The sequence below is a fragment of the Mchenga conophoros genome, linkage group LG12, assembly GCF_057382185.1.
Source record: "Mchenga conophoros isolate Kocher_MC1m ecotype Shallow Benthic linkage group LG12, M_conophoros_male_GT1.1, whole genome shotgun sequence".
Taxonomy (NCBI): Eukaryota; Metazoa; Chordata; class Actinopteri; order Cichliformes; family Cichlidae; genus Mchenga; species Mchenga conophoros.
Genome location: NC_140537.1, coordinates 8,749,788 through 8,770,645, shown reverse-complemented (window position 1 = coordinate 8,770,645; position 20,858 = coordinate 8,749,788). Strand labels below are relative to the sequence as shown.

Here is a 20,858-nt window from a genome sequence, read left to right as displayed (position 1 = left end):
CATATCTGATTTTATTTGCATAAATTTTATGTTTAAAATAGGGAAAAGCTCGGTTTGGTATAAGAGAAGCAAATGTTTCTGTTTAGAGCTTCACACACTCAGATCTTTCAGATAAAAGCACTGCATCCCACTGTAGGCTTAGACATTATCTTACATTTTACATTCTACAAACTGTTCATCACCTATACCTCTAATATTACTGTAAAAAAAAAATTACATATCGTTTTCAGGATTCAGGCAGCTCATTTTATCTCATTTCTCTGTAGCTTTGGCACCACGTATGTTACCAATGTGATAAGGTGTAGCCACAAAACTACACTTGTGTTTCCTCATGTGAATCATGTGCAGTATTTGTGAGTTTAGTCATGATTTACTCAGCGTGCAACTGTTTTTGTTTGTTCGTTTTCTCACCTTAACTTTAAAACTGTTTTCAGTATAAATGTTCACACCCAGAGATGGCAAACTATGTTTGCTTAACCCCTGAGCAAAAGTACAGCATTTTTGAAGTTGTACTGATAATAATTTGCCATTGCGTGTTATTTTATACTACTGAATTCAAAAAATATTCCTTAACAGAGGCTGAGATTAAAAGCACTCTTTAATAGTTTCCCCAGGAATTATTTCCCCCAGGGATCAATAAAGTATTCTGATTCTGATTCTGATTCTAATAGAATAATTTCACCATATATTAAATCAGTATTCTCAGTAATCAGTCATAAGGCCTCTTACATGAAAGCAGTGTCTGCTTGCAACCACGTTACATTTTAATAATTTCATTTAAATGAATTATAGCTTAAAAAGAAGAAAAAGAAGACCAAGAAAAGAGGAGGGGCGGGGTTAATATCCCAAATATGCGAAATTGAAATAACCGTAATAGCTTGAGGAAAAAGTCCAGTGTTATGTCTTGGGTTTTTGTGTTTTTTGTTTTTCCATCCCCGGGGCCTAATGAGACTGAATTGTGTTTTTTAATTTAAATAGACGCCTTATCGTCTGTGAAACACTCTGGTCAATATTTGTTCTGAGCAGCCGACGGGGAGACGTTTGTCCACAGGGCGTTTTAACGCCACCGTTTTAAACCCAGCCTTACTCTGAACCTAAACAGCCAGCTGCTCTTCCAGAAACTTAGCACTAAGATGGCACAGGTGACGTCAGCTGGGGGTCAGTACAAAATCTTCTACATCATCTACAATGCTCGCTAATAATTATTGATAATCATTGATAACGTTGCAGCTGAAGATGATTTAAATTATACTAATAAAAAATACACATATTTTATTATCATTACTTCTTGTGCCATATAGGCCGCTTGGAGTAAAGACTGACTTTATCAGTGGGGCTGTTTTTGTCGCCTCCTGTTTGTGAGCTGAGACTGGGCTGCTTTGTACTTTGGCCCCGCCTGTCAGCTACGTCATTAATTCAGAGCCGTCTCACACCTGAGTTAAACTTTTGAGACAGTAGCCTACAGGACGCTACGGTGGTAAATCTAAATCGATTTGCTCTGAGTTACCGTGGAATAATTGGAAGTCTGTGGAGGCCGACATTTTTAGTAGAAGATGAAGCACGTTCCTATGTTTGTGGTAAGTCATGTTGTCTTTTTAAACATCTACAAAGCTTGCTGTGGTTTCACGGACCGGTGTTGTACCGGCGTCAGTCAGTCAGCGTGAAGTTTCTGTAAACAGCTTCCTTGTGACTCATTTTTAAAAATGGAGATCCTTCAAAGTAATAACAGTGCTTTTAATGTTTCGCGACAACCGCGGGGCAATTCTAATATTTATGTTAAGCTATTAACTTAATAAAAAGTTAATTATGTAAACTTTTAAGGGTTTTTTTGTTGTTTTGATTTGTTTATTGAGGACCGAAGTGACTAGAATTGTCAGGGGTTGTCGAACCAAAGTTTAGCCTCCCGTTGACTGTAAATAAAAATGAGACCTCTGGCAATTTTCCGGTTTACTGGTTTGCGCAAGATGTCGCATTTATGTGTCGAAAGTGTCACAAGGCGCTGTGTGAACTCAGGTGTGAAATTCCTCGTGGGCTCACCGAAAAGTCACTTTATTTCTGTTTTCCCCACCTGAGACGCTGCACTGAAACTAGTCGACAGTTTGTGGTTGACTGTCATCGGCGACTGATCACTGAATAAAAAGAATACACGTTACTCCACAGCGCGTGTTTTCCTGTGTACCGGGCGCTATGTTGCGCCTAACTTTAAGAGCGTGTACATTTTAAATGTCTTTAATTTTCGCAAAGATCCTATTGGTAAACTCCGGATAAAAATGGCCTGGCCTTATTGTTTGAGCCTTTTGTATAGCTTTCGGCTTGATTTTGAGCTGCCTAAAAGTTTTATTTTGATTCAATATTTTCTAATATGTTTGATTATGTGCATAAAGCGAGGGAAATGATGGTTTGCATTACGTCAGAGATCACTTCCATCGACATAAAGTGCTACTTTATAGAGTCGGACACCCAGTAGAAACAGGTATTGGAAATATAAACTTTTTCTTAAAAAAAAAAAATTAAACTCTTCTGTATGTCTTTGTGTATAAACAAGGTCTCTTTAGGGTTTTTTTTTCCTTTCCAAAGTACTATTAAATATGCTTAAGCACGCCATTTCTACTTTCCAGTGAAGGCAGGGGATTAAAATTCTTATAACTGGTACTTTCACACACAGGTGAGTGTTTGTCTGTCTCTCCATGCCTCCTGGGAGATGCCCTCACAGTAACTAGGGCACCTGATGGTGTTACGAAATCATGGCTGTGATTTCCTTATTTGGTTATTCCTGCAAAGTGTTGGCCATATTAGGACACACTGTTTGTGGATCACGTTTCCTGTTATTTAAAACCTGTTGCTCAATATTAAGAAAGAATAAATCAGCTCGGATACTTTGGTACACTTTCTTAATACTGAATCCACCAGGCTTAGTTCAAGGAGTGTTGGAAGGAAATCCCCTTCTCCCCCACCCACCTGTGCAGCACTGACTTGTTTATTTGCTTTCAGAGTGAAGTGGCGTGTTCTTAAATGTGACCTAATCTGACTCACATCATCATACAAGAAAGCTTCCAAAGAATAATGGCTTATATACTTATGTTTGTAGTGAAAATGTTTTCAGTTAGCCAAAACATATAATCAGAGATTATGTTTCTGTAAAACCCATAAAATGAGTTCTTTAATATAATCAATTTGGAATCTCTTAAGTCAAAACATGGAAAAAAAAGATGAAAGCGGTGCACTTCATATTTTTACTTAAGGTAGTTTCATGACTATAACGAAGCAGGTTTTTGCTCATAAGTCACCATGTTTTATCCCAGTTTCCCATTCTTGTCTGATCATAACTAGTTTTGGCACCTTAATGTAACCAAACATCACCCCACCTGCCTGTTTAGGGACTCTTTTTAAAAAAAACCTGTTTATTCACCACTCTGACTTCCATTTATTTGTTGTTATTTTTTTTTTAAACCCCACATCCAAATCCAAAGGTTTTTGTGCCTGTCCTGGTCGTTCTCCTCAAATCCACCACAGCATACCCACAGGCTGGTCTTAAAGTGGGAAACGGCAGAGCACGGCGGCAGGCCAACTGCCCGGCAGATCAGTACGAACACGGCAACCTCTGTTGTTTGAATTGTAAAGCTGGTAAGTCTCATGAAACTGAACTTCTGTAATAATTTCAAACCAGTAAGCCATCAAAAGCCACATGAAATGGCCTTATTTAGGTAGAGTCACATGTTCAGTTGACGGAGACTTATAAAGTGTGTGTGTGTGTGTGTGTGTGTGCTCTAGGCACATATGTGAAATCACCCTGCAGTGTAGATGGAGAGAGGGGGCAGTGTGAGGAGTGTGACTACGATACATACATGAAGCATGACAACCGACTGAAGTTCTGCTTGAAGTGCACACGGTGTCGCCCAGGTAATTCTGCTTGACGGCTTTATACCATCGATCAGAATGAAAAGGTTCACTATTGATTGTTCTTGTAGTCGGCGTGCTCAGAGCATAAACTCTGACTAAACAAGGTCTCTTTCATGTTACTCTCTCAGATGAGGAAATTGTAAGCTCATGCACTCACACTGAAGACACTAAATGTCAGTGCAAACCAGGGAGATTTTGTGATCCTAACCAAGCATGTGAGGTGTGCTTGAAGTGTTCACGGTAAGTGTCTGCAAATTATTCAAAATCAGTAAAGACACAAGTATAAGGAGGGAGTGGATATAGTGGGTGTTGAATGTGAAGCTGCCAGGCAGGAGGAAAAGAGGAAGAGGGTTGGTGTGACAGAAGACGATGCTAGATGCAGATTGTCCACTCTGGTGACTCCTAAAGGGAGCAGCGGGAAGAAGACTGACATTTAGGTCTTTAAACCTTTCGATTTATTTTGCTTCTCTCCTAACTAGGTGTGCAGAGGATGAAGAGAAAGTGAGGAACTGCACATCAACCTCCAACACGGAGTGCAAGAAGATCCAGAACAAATCTGGCTCTGATCCAGGTACACTACTCTGGCAGATGCATGCAAGACTTTTTGTTACACTGGGATAAATGTATATTTACAAAGTCAGATTTTCCAGGCCAGAAACAAATGATATCAGAGATTCACTCGCACTGTACATTGATTCAAGCCATGAATCTCTTTGGGGGGGGGGGTGTCTGTAAATGGCCAATGACTGTCTCTTATGTTTTTTTGTTTTGTTTTTCTTAAACAGGTATCACTGTGGTGGTGGTTGTGGTGGTGCTGTGTGTCCTCGCTGCCATAACATTTGCTGGGATATTTTTCTACAAGAGGAGATGTAAAATGGGTACGTTGTTCTTATACAGATGTTGGATCCTAATATTAAAATCACCTTGATGCAAAAGTTTGTTAGTGCTCTGATAGGCTGTCGACCTGTTCATTGAGTCCTTCACATTTTGTCTGTGTTAGCTGGGGAGGATGGATAGTTTTCGCATTATAATGGGGTAAACAAACCTAAACGATAAAGATACACATGCCATAGTTTGTATCTTTTGTAGTAGGGTTAGTACTTCTGTGACTGGAGCTAATGCTTCTGCTGCTCGTCTGAACGTGTGGCAACTACACAGTTGTGTGATGTTCTGGTGGCCACTGCAGCTGGCCGTGTCCACTCAAGAAAATGCTTTTGACCAGCTGTATCAGAAGTATTATCTGCTCAGCATTGCCGAAGTGAAGGCCTGATGATTTTTAAGCTGTCCAGAACAGTATAGACATCAATTTTACAAATGCCCCAATGTAAACTAAATGCTCCACCTCCACATTCCTGGTGTCACAGAAGTCACCAACCTGGCCAGGTGTGGTCTTGGGGCATGACATAGAGCAGCAAATCATCAAAATGTAGGGGTGGGTTGTTGTGTTTTGGGTTTTTTTTGTTGTTGTTGTGTGTGTGTGTGGTTTTTTTGTTTTTGTTTTTTGTTTTTTTTGTTTTTTTTTTTTTTTGCTTGAAAAATATTCATTTCAACCCATTGTCTAGATGGTTCCTGATCACTCTTAAACAAATTCACTTGTTATTTCAGCTCTGATCGCTGTCAGCAGGAGCAGTGTTGTAGGGTCCAAGCACTTAAAGCAGATGCTCGAACTGTTTAAAATTTTGGTCTTGTGTGTGTAGTGATACAGCTTTGCAGTGTTATTGCTCTGACAGGTGTCAATGCTGTGGGAAGGACTTGTACTTTGTTTTTCTTCACACCACAAACAGATGAACTGCTGATATTAAATTGATGCTGCCACAATATTTTCATGCACTTGTTGAGGCCTGGCTCTCATTAACACAGATCTTGAGCCCGCTGGCCTCTGCAGTCAGTCTGACACATAAGCATACGCTAATAAATGCTGAGACACACCTGCTGCAACCGAATGACTGAAAATAAAGTTCCACTCAACATTTCTGGATTCCCTCTCTGACCTTCACAGCATTGTTTTGGGAACCCTGTTAGTAAAGTCTTATCAATGACGCATTTTCCCACAATGCTGTCCGTATGCCATCTTTGAGAGCAAGATAAGAGCTTCTCACAGGATGGGATATTTTGACTGCACAAGGCCAAACTCTCCTGTAATCAGACTGTTTAGAGCAGATGAGATTTTCAAATGGCACATGAAATGAGCAAAACATGGTAAGAAAATTAACAGTTCTGGATAATTGTGGGACTGTTCATCACATGTGGAACAGTGTTGAAAGACTGAAAAGCTATTAAGTATAAGTTGAGACACCAGACGGCGTGATAGAGGATATACATGTGTGCAGAAACCTGTTACAATGGACGTGCAGTTTCAGGTGTGATGATCTAAGAGCAGCAGATGAGCTGCTAACACAACATGCTGACTATGTTGGGATCAGGTGTAACTGATTAAAGCCTAATTATCAAGTACGCCCTCTCAGCAAACATGTTAACCGCAGTCTGTTGGGGTGTATATCATTACCATGCAGACCTCGCATAGAGGTGGGCTGCTGTTGGCGAGTTCACTAAAGTACTTTTCCAATTGGACTGAGCCACGTGAAGATGCTTTTCCCAGTTTGTGCTGTTGACCATGCTGCTGGTAAACTGGGCCGGGTCCAACACAAACTGGAACTGCTGGGCAGGCTTTCCGGCCGACTGATGAAAATCCTCAGTGACACACAGTGTCCAGGAGAGGCTGCACACTGCTAGAACTGATGCAGAGCAGCAGCAGCAGGTTCTGCTCAGTTGATGAAATTTGAGCTCAGACAAAAATTAAATAACTTTGTGTTGGAAAGTTGTGAATTCTTGGAAGTTGCATAATTCTCTTCACATTCTTTCCTCAGGCTCTCAGAGAAATCGGTCTGACAGGAGCAAAGCAGAACAGGTGAGTGACTCATGTTTTCCATTAATGTACAAAAATAGCCAAACATGGCGATGAGCTGAATGGAAATGGCTTTCCCAAGGTAACTTAAATGACAGAGACTCTCTTAACATGTTCTTCAGCAATACACTGCCATCCAGACTCCTGAGGATAAGGACACTCAAAGACCAACCAGCACAAATCTAATCCTGTCCCAGCATCTGGTGAGAGTTAAATCCCCCAACATTGCTGAGGATGAGCGTCAAATTCTCAGTCCAAGCCTCAACAGCTCAGCCAGTAACTCCCAGCACAGCCTAACAGACGCGCTCACACCTGCCCCTCAAGCCAGCCCTGTGGTTTCAGCGCAGCTTCACAGGAGGGTGAGAGTTGCAGCTCATCTCATCGCCTGCTTCATCCTTGCTTCTTGTCTTGTTTGCTGCTATTAACTAATGCTCTGCTGCTCTAACAGCCTCCGCTGTCTTACTGTCTGTCCTCATGTTCCAGTTTACCCACTTTGATTTTCATGCTACACACGACTCCTTACATGACAGAAAGAGCCTCAGAATCCTACCTGCTCCCAGTTGCAGAGGGACAGGTCTGCAGTCATGGATAAACCTCAGTGACTTGCTTCTTCCGTACTGCACTCCAGTATGTTGGAGCAAATTCTCTCAACAATCAGGAGCCGTATAAGAATCCTGTGACTCTCGGTTTAAGAATTACCTTTAACATTTGATCTTCAGTGTCTCAGGCTGCTGTTATTGTGTTAGTGGAAACTTAATGAGTCACCTGGTCCTTAAAACACCTGAAGATTAACAGGGAATGCTCCTTATCAGTCTCGCTATCTCGTGTCTCCTTTCATTTTCCATCCGCACTGACAGGAAAATGCATCACTGTATTGTGTAAGATCTTTTAGATAAATGCTTTTCCTTTCATTTCATTCACCTGCTTATAAATAAGACATGCTTTTGATTTAGCAGGTCTTACAATTTCTGACTTTTTATATGTTAATGCCTGTTTGCTTTTGTTTCATTTAGGAAGAGGTGCCACTTCCCAAGCTTGTTCCTGTGAATGGTAAAGTATTTTGACTTTTATTCCTGATCTCACCCACTGCATAACACACAAGCACCTGCTGTTAAACACAACATTAGATAAAGCTTCCAAGCTTTCATGCCACCACGCTGCTTTTAATTGCAGTCCAGTTGGCTGTCAAAATGTTTATCAGTGTTATCAGCACAAGTCGTTAATGTGATGGAGTGAAGGTTGTTGTTTGTTTTTTGCAGGTGAAGAGTCTCTCAGGAAGTGCTTTGAATATTTTGAAGAACTAGATGTGAACTATCACAAGAGGTTTTTCCGTCAGCTTGAAATTAGTGACAATGTCATCAAAAGCAAAGAGAACCTTCCCTATGAAGACAGGATCCATGAACTGCTGCATATTTGGGTGGAGAAAGAAGGTAAAGGAGCGAGCTTAAATGACCTGCTGCAGGCTTTGAATATCCTGAACCAAAGGCGAACTGCTGAGACGATCCACCAGAAGGCTGTGGACGGCGGTCACTTCCTGCTTTTGTAGGGGGAGACTATGTAATTGTCTCAAACTAGTAGTGGTCAGAATAGGAACAAAACAAACTTGGACACCTCAAAGTGTGTATGTTGTTGAAGCTGCTGCTGTTTCAGTAAGCACATCTTACTAGACTGTAGCGTGAGCTCTTGAGGTAAATATGCCTGCTTGAACTAACTTATTCCAAACTGACAGAATTCAGTCGTTTTTCTTATCTGACTGTGAGCCATGTATTCCTGTCAGCTCCATAGTGTTAAGTATTTCATTAATGCCTGTAATAAAAAAAAAAAATTATATATATATATATATATATATATATATATATATATATATATATATATATATATATATATATATATATATATATATTTTTTTTTTTTTTTTTTTTTTTTTGCGCTGATCCCAAACCTCATTAAAGCTTGTTTCAGCGAAAGTTATGTTCAGACATTTATTGTAATCTAACAGTGTCCTGAAGAGTCGATGTATGTTTCAGTTTGGTTCTGTAACTACTCCTTAGCAATTCAACAGACTGTCAAATGACCAATGGCGTTAATGAATGTATGTAAGTTATTACAGTGGAGGGTATTTTATTAAATTCAAAGAGTGCTTCCTTGACTGTATTATTTACCTGTTGATCCAGTGTTGTCGTGATTGTGGTTAACAGAAGCACAAATTTTAATATATTAAGATCTTGTTTCTGTTGTACTTCTGTTTTGTTACATTTCCTTCTATAATCTTGATCATCATCATGGATGTTTACAAAACCTAGTTTTCTACAATGCTCTGTTTATGTGCTGCACTGAAACATTGAGTCTTGCCAGAGCTGTGTTGAAGCCTGAAAGTGAAGTGAGAATTGTGTACTTTTCTACCTTGTTATAGATGTGCTCTACAGTGTTTGTTACTACTTCCAAACTTGCTTGTTTTTTTCTTTTCTTTTTTTTTAAATTTTGTTTCTAATTTATAAATCTCGGTGAATTAAACTCATTCATTCATATTTCTACTTTTGTTGTATTTCTCCTTATGATTGACTTCAAGATCACTTGATTATATTTTTTGTCTTAGTCATACCGGACATGTCCTGTATTATATGCCTGGGCTCTGCATATTTGCATATCTAGATTCACTTGCAGTCATCCTAATTGCTAGGGTAACATTGGTTATCAGTGATAACCCAGGGTTTTCAATACATGTAAAGGGGTGGTATTGGCAGCGTTCGCCAATGACAAATACAGATGAATGTACTTCACAAAGGATGGTAAAACTATAATACAAACATAAGAGGTTACACATGATTGCAGAATGACAGCAACACAGTTGCTACAGACAAGACGTCACTCTGTGTGAGAGGAAAATCCCTGAATAAATGTGGTCTTGCTTTAATTCTTTGGCCTGAAGTTGTCAGTGGAACTCGAGTCTTTTCTTCATTTCCTCATTGGCTTTGGCTACAGACTGGTCAGCAAGCACAGCTCACTGAGGCGAGGTGCATTCTCTGACTGGTTTGTGAGTGGTTGGTAGTTGCCCAGCACAGAAAATGTCCATTACATGGAAGACATGGAAGTCTGCTGCTTCGAGAGCAGTAGGGAAACTGAAAAGTATGATGAAACTTGGAAAACGAGACCATTCATCTTCAAAGTAAAGGTTGAAAGGTGTTTGGTGCTGTAGCAAGGCACAAGTTTTACTTTGAAGGCATACATTCACGACGACTACCAGCAACTATTCAGAAAACATCAGTGTGTCTAGGCCTGTATGACATTGCTGTTTGTCTAAAAGCACCTCTGTTCACTACTGTGCACTTGTGGCAACCTACAATATGTAAACGTGATGTATTAGCTACACACGCAGCATCCTGCTACATGTGTAGTGGCTGAGACGTTAGCACTTACTGAAAATAATTGTCGAAGGTGGAAGCTTCTTTACAGAAAGTACTGAAGCTAAATTGGCCAACATAAGCTCTACATCCAGGCATTAATCTGCTCTCTGGAGCTACTCCGACTTGTCTTCGCTTGCCAGTCTTGTCAGCAGTGTACTGCCTCATTTTTCCTTCATTCTCTATTCAGCAAGTTGAGCAGCATGCTGTGCTGCTGCTCATTTACTCTCCAGACAAGTGTCTTTTTCTTACATTGCCATTATGAATGTTGACTCTGTCCGTCAGTTCTGATACAAGGCCTGTGGTGTGTCCTGCGTACTCAAAGCTGGAGCTTTAATAGAGTTGTCACAGAAACATTGAGCTGAATGATACTTCTGCTGTAACTAATCAGCTCTGTGACTCACATGCATCAAACTAATGCCTGCTGAGAACATTATTAAGCATTCTGTTGTAGTTATCTGGTGTACCAGTCAGACTAGGTGATTTCGAGGCATGTATAAAGATCTGACAGCTCAGTGGCCATATTCTACTTGGTTACATCAACTAGAAATGAGTTTGACTTTGAAAAATCAGTCTGTTGCTGGAGCACAACTCTGCAGCTCCAGTACAAAGTATTTTTCAAGCTGTAAAAGAATCTCTTTATATGCATATCCTTCAAGCTTTGCATTGTAGCAATCTTTGGAAACAGTTTCATTCCAGTGCCACAGTGAAGCAAAACACAGCCTTCTGTTCCCTGTAGGCATGGAATCAGAACCTAAAAGTCCAGCCAGTGAACCGCAATCTAAGAAATCTCTAAACATTTCACACCAGCTTCAAACAGATATGCCATCCAGGCAAAAGCAATAAGAAATTCAAAAAACAAAATTTGGCACACACAACACTGAGACAAGAAAATCCCCAAAGGCGACATAATGGGATTCATGATATCAGAAAATGGTGCAACAAGTAGAACAGCTCATCTGCTCAAGTGTAACCACCTCTCAGTTTCATTCACGTCTATGAGGAGATCCATTTTAGCCAGTTGTTTGATATTTAAACGCTGGAGTCCTACCAGACAGCTCTCTAACAGTAACAAATGTTAAAAACCAAGAGGTTTGAATCAGGCCTCCACTGCTACACACTGTCCACATTTCTTGAGGGCAAGAAATGAAGTGGTGTGAAGGCAGGACATTTCAGTACCCACTCTTTCACCACAGAGCCTCTGCTGCTGTCATAGATGCAGTATATGGTTTAGCATTTTGGACTGAGTGCTGATAACAAGCTGGATGCTCTTTATTCTGAAGGATGTGGTGTCCATGTTTTCTAAAAAGAATTTAAAATGTCACATTTTTCACTTTGCCTCAGTCTGTTTTAAATGATCCTTACCCCAGAGAAGGCGACTTGAAGACAAAGCTTTAACTTGCATTTGTGGATGGCACAGCGACCTGTTTTCACTGACAGTAATTTCTGGAAGTGTTCGTGAGGCCATGCAGCGACTTCCATGAAAGAATCACACCCTTTTTAAGAAGGTGTCGTCTGAGGACCTGAAAGTCACAAGCATCCAATGTGGACTTTCATCCTTTTCTCTTACGCCCCGAGATTTCTCCAGATTCTCAGAATGCATTGATGATATGCTGCATTGTAGAAGATTAGATAAGTTTTCACAATTTTACATTTAGAAACGTTATTTTGAAATTGCTGAGAAGCTGCCTCTCTGAGATGTGCTTTTTATATGAAATAATATTACTGAGTTGTTTCCAAATAACAGAATTACTACACCATGCCATATTAGTTGCGAGATGTTTCTTTTTAGGACCACTTGGTCCTTACTTTTTTGAGTTGCTTCCATCATATTCAAAATGTGTGATGTCAGGTCCATCTGTGGTGTGAAATCCATACACGGTTGTCAAGATATTTGGTGGAATAGCTTACCAGTACATATATTCAGCTGAGCCATGACACATTGTCTGCTACTCACTGTCTTCACTTTATGAAATAAAAGCAGCTGATAGTGTTCAGCCTGAGGCTTTAATGAGAAGCCTGGTGCTTGCTGGGGATAATTTCACAGAGCTGTCTTGTTCCACGTCAGAGATCCTTTAAATTGTTTGGTGTATCCTTGAAAACCTGCAGCTCTGGCACTCACCAGTATTGTGACCAAAATAAAATGCCGTTGTTTCATCTCCGAAAGACATTTCAAAAGCACTACCAGAGACTTTCTGGTATTATAAACTAATAGATTTGCACAAATGACCAATTTAAGTGTTTGCCCAGAAACTAAAGCAGAGTCTGCAAATGCACTGGTTCCTATTTAGAGCTTTTCTGCTATATCAGAGCACTCTACACAACTTGTACATTCACACAAGTACTATAAGCGCTTCCTATCTAACATTTGATGGCTGTATCAGAGAGCATCCATCGGATAGCATCTTGCCCAAGGATATTTGGCATGCAGACTGGCGTAGGTGACCTCCTCTACCACCTGAGCTACAGCCACTCCACTGGATCACTACACACTGCAATGAAATAAATGCAATTTAAAATGCTTTCTTTAAAAGCTGACTGTGAGAAACCGTCTGTACATTTTAACAGAAGTGCTTAAAACACTTTCTTTAAAGGAATATTCAGATTCCTGTGACATTTGTTGTGCATTTGTCCATTAAATTAAAGCAAGTGTACATATTTATTATGTGTACAAGTTCCCCAGTATCATATTTTGTTGTTATGGTGCCCATTTTAAAGGAACAAGTCATGAAAATGTGAAAAAAAAGTCCTCATTATGTTTTTTCCACATTCATGGTTCTGACAATTTTGATCTCAGAGAAGCTTTTGCCTCCACCACAGTACAGCTGAGATAAATGGGATTCATTTTGGCATTTACATTAATACCCAAGCTTAAGACCAGGACATGCAACTCTGAGAACTCAGAGTAGGAACATCTGTGTAGAACTTGAGTGTAGGAGAGTTAGAATCTGAGAATGTGTTGAGAATACTGACTGCTGTCATTTTTAACAAAATCCCTTTCTAGCAATGAAAACTGAAATCTGTAGCACTTTGAGCAGCAAACTTAATAGTTAAAACCAAGTAAGCAGCTTTTGTTTCCTCCAGAACAGATCAAATGACTATGAGTAATGTAAAGGGAGCACCCAGCAGCTTTCTGAGAATAACTTTTGAACAGATTTGACCGTGTTTTATGGTTTGACAGCTCTTTCAGTTAACACCTTTCTGTTCACATTGGCATTGTGGTAGCTTGTTTTCTGAAAAATCAAATAATCAAATCTCTATTGCACTGAGATCCTGGAAAACTCATGTTGCTAGGGAAAATGTGCATTCACTAACTGGCTGGCAAAAACCATTCCAACCACTACAGAATTCTTAGCATCAAGTATTTCTGTAGGTGGTAAGACCTGGAGTCGGATTGAAAGTCAGAGGTGTAAAAGGTGAACAGGTATTTGGACAGCATAGTCCTATTGGAGCTCCAGAACTGCAGATGACCAAGTCAGCACTGTTGAGTCTCACATCCTGCAACCTGTAAGCTAGTCAGTAGTCCTTGAGTTGTGTTTACTGATATTTCCTGTAGCTTCTTTCTCTGTGTTAATGGCCGAATAATGGGAAATGCTTTCGAGAAATAAAAAAAAGTGGTTATGACCGTGGAGACATGACTGTCTAGATAGAAGTAAGTTCTTTATTCTTTTGGTCCATCATACACTCCGAGATTTGGTTTATATGCAAACTGCAGAGGGTCGTGATACCTGGAATCAGGTTATAGTAACATATTTTCACAACTTTCCATAAATTCCTACAATTTATCTCATCCTCAAAGCGCTTTCCTTTATTTCCATTATTCCAGTCTGTATAAAAGCAAAGTTGAATCACTCTGCTCCAGCTCCCCTGAAAAGGCATCAATAAGCTTTTCTTTCTTTTCTGATTGTTGGCAGAGTCTGATTTCCAATGCAATGCGTTGCAAAATTGTTATTTTTAAATTTTAATATTTTAACTTGCAAAGGCCTAGTTTAGCATTTGGTGTGAATGTATCATTATGGATAATAAAAATTAGGAGGTGAGATATATAATTCTAATACTAAAGTTATGTTCAGAACTGAAACAATACATACAGAAAATGCCAATCTGCTTGAAGACCCTTTGTTGCAAATGCAACTTGAAAGTGAACCGTCTTGCAAAAGTGTGATATTTATATTTTAGAAGCAGGAGGCGCAGGACAAAGCCGCATTGTAGAACATGTTGGGACGTTGTTACTCTGCTGCTGCTCTGTTGCATGCCTGGTGTGAAGAAATTATATATTGGACATTTTTAGTCTACAGCTCGTCGAGCACCTCTATAAACCTCGAAGTATGGACAGTGCAGATCTTGAGTGTGTAGAAGTTCTATGGTATTATTATATGTATTGTTTGCTATGGTTCCCCAGAGGACCAAAACTTTTAAATGGCTTTAAAACCAGGTTTCTTCAAGCCTTCATCATGAATCTGATTCTCATTGACTCCTTTATCATCTTTCCCCCTGTTTAAGCAATTTGAGTGCAGTTTCCTGCCATTTACTGGTGAGACCCTAAGAAACCCAGCTGCCACTCCACAGATTTCATTCCCATTCTATGATAACAGTTCCACTTCTGCCCAGGACTTCATGGGGCTGAAGGCACAGACCCAAAACCTCCAGTATTGGAAGTGAACCACAAGTCCCTTGGGATCACATTGACATCTAGTGGCAATATTACAATTGGTTTGAGTTGTTTCCCATTGCTCCAACAGGAAACCTGTAACACAGCAGAGATCAGTTAGCATTCAATTTCAAATCACATTTCGCACATCCAAGAAGAATAAATTAGATTTGCCACAAAATCATCCTTCACTATTCCCTTCACACAACTGTAAGTGCTGTTTCCAGTGAGTGCTGGGTACTTCTTATGTGCAATTCTGGGTGAATAGGGCCTGATTTTGATGAAAGCTATGATGATCACTCTATTCAGGCCAAGTGTGAAGAAAATAAAGCTGCTTGCCAATCTTTATACCAAGAGCTCTGTTAATCAGTGACGAGGAGGGAATAAAAAGGCATTCAGTCTTGCTTTTCTTGGCCCTCGGGGCTCTGCCAGGGAACTTAAAGGACAACAGAAGTGAAATGGAGCTCTAAAATATGAAACTATAGGAGAGAAGGTAAAATATACTACCTGCTTTGCAGAAACAAGGAGTGATTTGCCCTCTTCCTTAATATGAATTTGTTATGTGGATGTAAAACTCTGCAGAGAATAAATTGTAAAATGTAGAAAGGTCACTGTGACAAGATTCAGGATGACTTTCTTAGACTGGGAGGAGGTAATTTGCGATTCACCAAGTCAGCTTTCTATTCACTGCCAACAGAGTGGTTCCACGCTGTAGATCAGTATGACATCGCAGATTTGAATCTCGACTCCTCGGGACAGAATCGTTCACTCCACTTATTCTGCAGGATAATAACCCAAATGACAGTTTTGGTGCGAGTACCAGTGGGGACTGTATTTCCAGCACTATGTGTGTGAGGATGGTGAGATTTCTGTCCCGAGCTGGTGCAGAATGTTCTGCTGTGTAAGTCAGCAAATGAGACTGCCGGAGCAAACAGCCCAATTTCAATATGTTAAACAAAAATGAACAAACCCTTTTGCAGCATTAGCATTAACCTTTGCTGAACCTTTACTGTTCACATAAAGGTGTAAAGGTTCATGTGGAAGGAGAGGACCCAAAGGATAAGCACAAAATAATGGACACTATGTACTGTACAAAGTGTCATTAATGGCTTAGTGAGCCAGCTTAAGCTGAGTTTTCTGTGTCATGAAAGTGGCTCTCTTTTTACTAAAAGATTTTCTAAATCACCGTGGCAACTGATGGTGACAACATAGCCTGATCGGCAGCAGGTTAAGTTCAGAGTTTTAGTATAAAGTCATTAATTCACAGATTCTTTTATTTACAGCATGCTATATAGATTCTCTTCCAGGAGTATACATTTTAGATGTGCAAGTTTATAAGCCGTGGGTGGCTGTAGCTCAGGTGGCAGAGCAGGTCAGCCCCTAATCAGAAGGTCGGTGGTTCGATCCCAGGCTGCATCCTGGCTGCATGCCAAATATCCTTGGGCAAGATACTAACCCCGTGTTTGCCTACTGGTGGTGGTCAGAGGGCCCGGTGGCAACCAATTAATTGAATTAATTGAACTGAATTAAAATCTGTATTTTACTGCTCTGTGCACTAAATGACAAGATTAATAATTTTAATAATCTCTCCAACAATGTTGCATACTGTCATATTTTTATATACTTTTGATAGATTTTTAATCAGAATTTTTTTCTTCATCTGATAGTGTTTCTGCCTGGATTGAGTGACCTTCATGGGGTGTAGAAGAAGAGTCATATGACCCATGAAATGCCCCTTTTATCAGTACGCAGAACCTGAAACAGAAAGCACAATTAAACAGAAAAGAAAGTTTATAACCCCTGCTGTGATACCCGTCATCTCCAGCTGGGGTTTTAGGTTCTGTCTAGTCAAAGAAGCAGAAAAAAGCCCGACTGTATTGAACTTGATTCACAGTAGGAGAGACTTAGACCTTAATCTTTAACCTAAAACAGGCAATAGTCAAGCTCAATTAATCAGTCAGGAGAGTGAAGAATGCAACAAAGGGCCCAGCAAAAAGGCAGGTTCTAAAAAAACAAGTAAAACACTATACAAGAGGAAATCATTTCAAACACAAGGAAACACAAAAAATACACAAGAAAACTACAAGAAGGACGAGAAAGCTCGACTTGAGTGATTCATCACACATGACACTAACGGCAGTTACAAACAGAGAAGAACCAAATGTATAAAAAGCTAAATACCAAATCAAATATCTTGAAGCATAAACCCAACAAAATACCAAGCTATTACAAAAGGTTTACATTATGTCCCTTCACAGTAATGAACTGTAAATCGTCTGTCATTTTTAACCACAAATTACTTTTTCATTTAGTAATAGCCTTTAATAAATAAACATTTAAGCTCTAATTAATGTGTCACCAAACAGACTGAGTGTATTGTTCAGTTTTGGCATCATAATTATAAATAAAATGAATAAAACATTTATGAACACACAGTTTGAGTCATATGTGAACACTGTCCATTAATGACCTACGCAATGTGACAGTAGGACTCCTACACCTGCAGCAGTGAGTCACTCCCTCGCTGTGCATGCTTTCTTAAATGTCTGCAGGTAGGTGTGTTTAGCAACCCTGCTCCCAACCTGTACCACAAGATGACCGAGTTATGTTTTTAGGGAAAAACGCTTTAGAAAATGAATTAAGAATTCAGTAAATAAACATGACCTGAGCAAAACCGTAGCACTCTTGAGTGAGTTGATATTCCTCTCAGAATCCACATAACAGGAGTGACTCTTTCACTAAAGCTAGGTCGTAGACTGTGTCCTCTCACCAAACTGTGCAACTTCCTCAAAGACTTATGTGAACACCCATGTCTCATCCCCACTCTCTCCCTCTCTCTCTGGTTCTCTTTCTCTTGGGCACACAACATTTACCTGCTTCTGTACACATAATGTTAAACAAGCTGCCGCAAGATGGATGGTCAAATTTAAAAAAAAGGCGACAAGGACAGAATAAAAAAGAGAGAGCCACACAGATGAAGTGAAACGCTAAAAATATCAGTCCCAGTCTGGGACCAAATGAACAGTCCATCCGTATACTTTCACTGCTCATGTTCAGTTTGAGTGGAAGTGTAACACTTTTACGCATTTGACTGATATAATCACGCTTTTTGGAAAGTAAAATAGTAATTTAGCTGATTTTCCATAATACTAAACAGAATTTTTCTGTTACTTTTAAATATATGAAATAGGGCTGTCAACGCCATCATCACGATTAACGCGATTAAGAGTTTTAACGGAATTAACCCATCTGGAGCACAGAATGACTCAGAATCCCTGAAATGCCTCTGTCAGCGCATTTCGGGCAGTTTGTCCAAAGTTTGTGCATTCTGCTCTCCAGATGGGTTGGTTGAATTAAAAACTAAAAAAACATCTATTCTACATAGAGCTATACTTATTCACAAATCATTTTGTCACCTTTATTGGTAATATATAAAATTACATTTCAATTCAATTTTAGTTTTATCACCAAATCACAACAACAGCTGCTTTATACTGTAAGGTAACAACCCTACATTACAGTGGCCCATGTTTAGTTACTGCCTTCTCAGGATGCGCAGCTGATGTCATTCATTCACAGATAGCAAAAATTGTGTGAACCTTCTCTTGTTTGTTAAGATAGTCATTTAGCATGTAGATTTATTATATAAACAAGATTTTTAAGTAAAGATAAACATAACACAATCAACATTGAAAATATTGTAATTAGAAATCCAGTTAATGGTTTTATGACAGTATTTCGATCATTTTTATGGGCAGTTAACCAATTTATTATATTTAATAATTAAATAAATAAATAAATAATTTTCACATAAAATCCCACATTAAACCCAAGTAATAACAGTGGTTTGCTGCAGATTTAAGCTAATTAATTGTATTCTAGTATTTGATCATTTTAGGGTAAATGCCCTTTATTTAACATGAAAAAGCACAAGATTGCATCTAAAGCTAGAGGAATGTATTTTGATTTACTGTGTAGTAAAAAATAGAGATGTTTTCCATTTTTAAATTATGGAAAATGACTGAATTTAAAATGACAGTAAATTTCTGTTATTTTATGCTGTTTTACTGGCATCCTCACTGCTGGAATATTACTTTTTTTGTTTTTTTGTTTTTTTATCCATCCTTTCTACTGTCTATGATTAGCCTGAAGATACCTTAAGATTAGTTAAAAAACAACAACAACAACAACAACAACAACAGCTTTGGCATTGTAATGTGGATAACTTTCATCTTAGATTGCCTGCAGGTTCAAAATCACTGAATCTCCAACCCACATCCACTGCCACTGTACTTAAGAGAAGGAAAGTTAAAGACTTTCTTCTGCACTTACATTTGGATCAGTTAAATCCATGACAGTTATTCAGGCAGTAATGCATGGAAACAAGCCACCCTTAAAATATTAGAAGATACCAAGCTTCTGTGTTTGAATGCAAAACAATAGATACTGTGCTTGTGGCTAAACAATAAATACATTTTATTTTGATTATCCAGTATGTTGGCTGATATACTTTTTTGCATTTGAAAATAAAAGTTGAGATGATTTTAACACCATTACAGGAAGCGTTGTTAATTATTCTTTTTGAATCATACTTGCATACAGTGTTATATTAACGTAAGTGTTGTACTAGAAATTTCATGGATGATAAAACATAATGTGTTTTTTTTTTTTTTTAAGTTACAACATGTTTATTTTTTAATTTTGTAGAACTTGAAATGTTTGTCAGTGGATAAACAATTATTATTGCACAGTCAGAAACATAAAGTTATTCTTAGTACTGTATACTTGCGATTAATAAGTTGTCCAAACAGTCATCTTAAGAAAGCTTTACTTAATTTTTTGAGGCAACGAGTTTGCATAGTTTTTTTGAGTTCTGGGAACTTATAAGATTTTACAGTGTATTGGACAAATTTCAGAGTTTTGGTGTTGCTAAATCCTTTCTTTTATCTTTACATATTTTCAATCTTTGTTTAATTATTCCTTCTTTGTATCTTTTGTGCAGTTATAGTTTCCACCATCTCTCCACTTTCTTTTATTTTGTTTGTCAAGAAAGCAGAGAACTCATTGATAACACTGCTGTTTTTTAATTACAATTTTATGTTAAATATCAAAATAACACCATTAAAGCTAATTCCTTGGGCCAGTATTACAACACAAATCAACACGTTGACTTAGTCTACAAAACTAGCAGTCTGTTGGGTTGTTGGCTGGGGATAACTGAAGCAAAACAAACAAACAAACAAAAAAAAAAACAGGAGCAGTGGAAATGTAACATTAACAAATGTCTGGATAAAAAATCCAGCAGTTTCCCACCACCCAGCCAACTGCCCAATATACCAATCACCCAGAGAGAAGACATGACGGAGTTTGTCAGTGGATGTAAGGCACTTTGATATTTTAAGGCAAGCCCTGTTCTTGGGAAATACTCTAGGCTTTAAAATGACTGACCTATCACTGCCCTCATGAACCCCTCAACAAATACAAATGGAAAACTGCAGCTAGGAGTACACCGGAGAAATGGTGCAGGATTCAACCCAGTCATGTGTTTCAGGCATAAACCAAACTGCTTTTGACAGAAGCAACACATTGGTTTTTCGCACACTCCTTTGCTGAAAACTGCTGCTTAATTTGCAGCAAACTTGTTTTTTTAATGGAGAGTATGTCATCATCTCTTTTTGCCCTGAAACTCATACCATCTGCTGCATCACAAATGTGAAAGAGAAGCACAGGCAAAACAGACCTGGGAGGATGTTTGGGGTTTTGTGTGTGTGTGTGTGTGTGTGTGTGTGTGTGTGTGTGTGCACATTATTTTGTCTTTGTGAAGTGTTTTGAAGTAAGCAGATGTTCCACAGACAACAGAAATTATGCCCCAGTATAAATACTTGGTACCTTTGACTATGGTGATTAATGATGTCTAAAGTTATGCAGGAATGAATCTGCAAATTGTGACCTGGCAGCCTGATGATAAGAAAAGGGCGATCGTGGCTCAAAGAGTTGGCAG

At 39.0% G+C, this 20,858-nt stretch overlaps 1 protein-coding gene across 2 annotated transcripts; it reads left to right on the top strand.

Annotated features, from left to right (window-relative positions):
• The first annotated feature begins 1,216 nt into the window (after positions 1-1,216).
• Positions 1,217-8,618, top strand: hdr (hematopoietic death receptor). 2 transcript variants are annotated; one of them, XM_085293592.1, is made up of 10 exons: positions 1,217-1,577; positions 3,471-3,624; positions 3,772-3,900; positions 4,029-4,140; positions 4,380-4,471; positions 4,686-4,778; positions 6,768-6,808; positions 6,928-7,008; positions 7,819-7,855; positions 8,065-8,618. In XM_085293592.1, the coding sequence occupies exons 1-10, from the start codon at positions 1,554-1,556 to the stop codon at positions 8,349-8,351; spliced, it is 1,050 nt and encodes a 349-aa protein (XP_085149718.1). In that variant the 5' UTR covers positions 1,217-1,553; the 3' UTR covers positions 8,352-8,618. The 2 variants fall into 2 exon arrangements, with proteins under 2 accessions (XP_085149718.1, XP_085149717.1); XM_085293591.1 differs by having other exon boundaries at positions 1,220-1,577; positions 6,928-7,164.
• Positions 8,619-20,858: the final 12,240 nt, after the last annotated feature.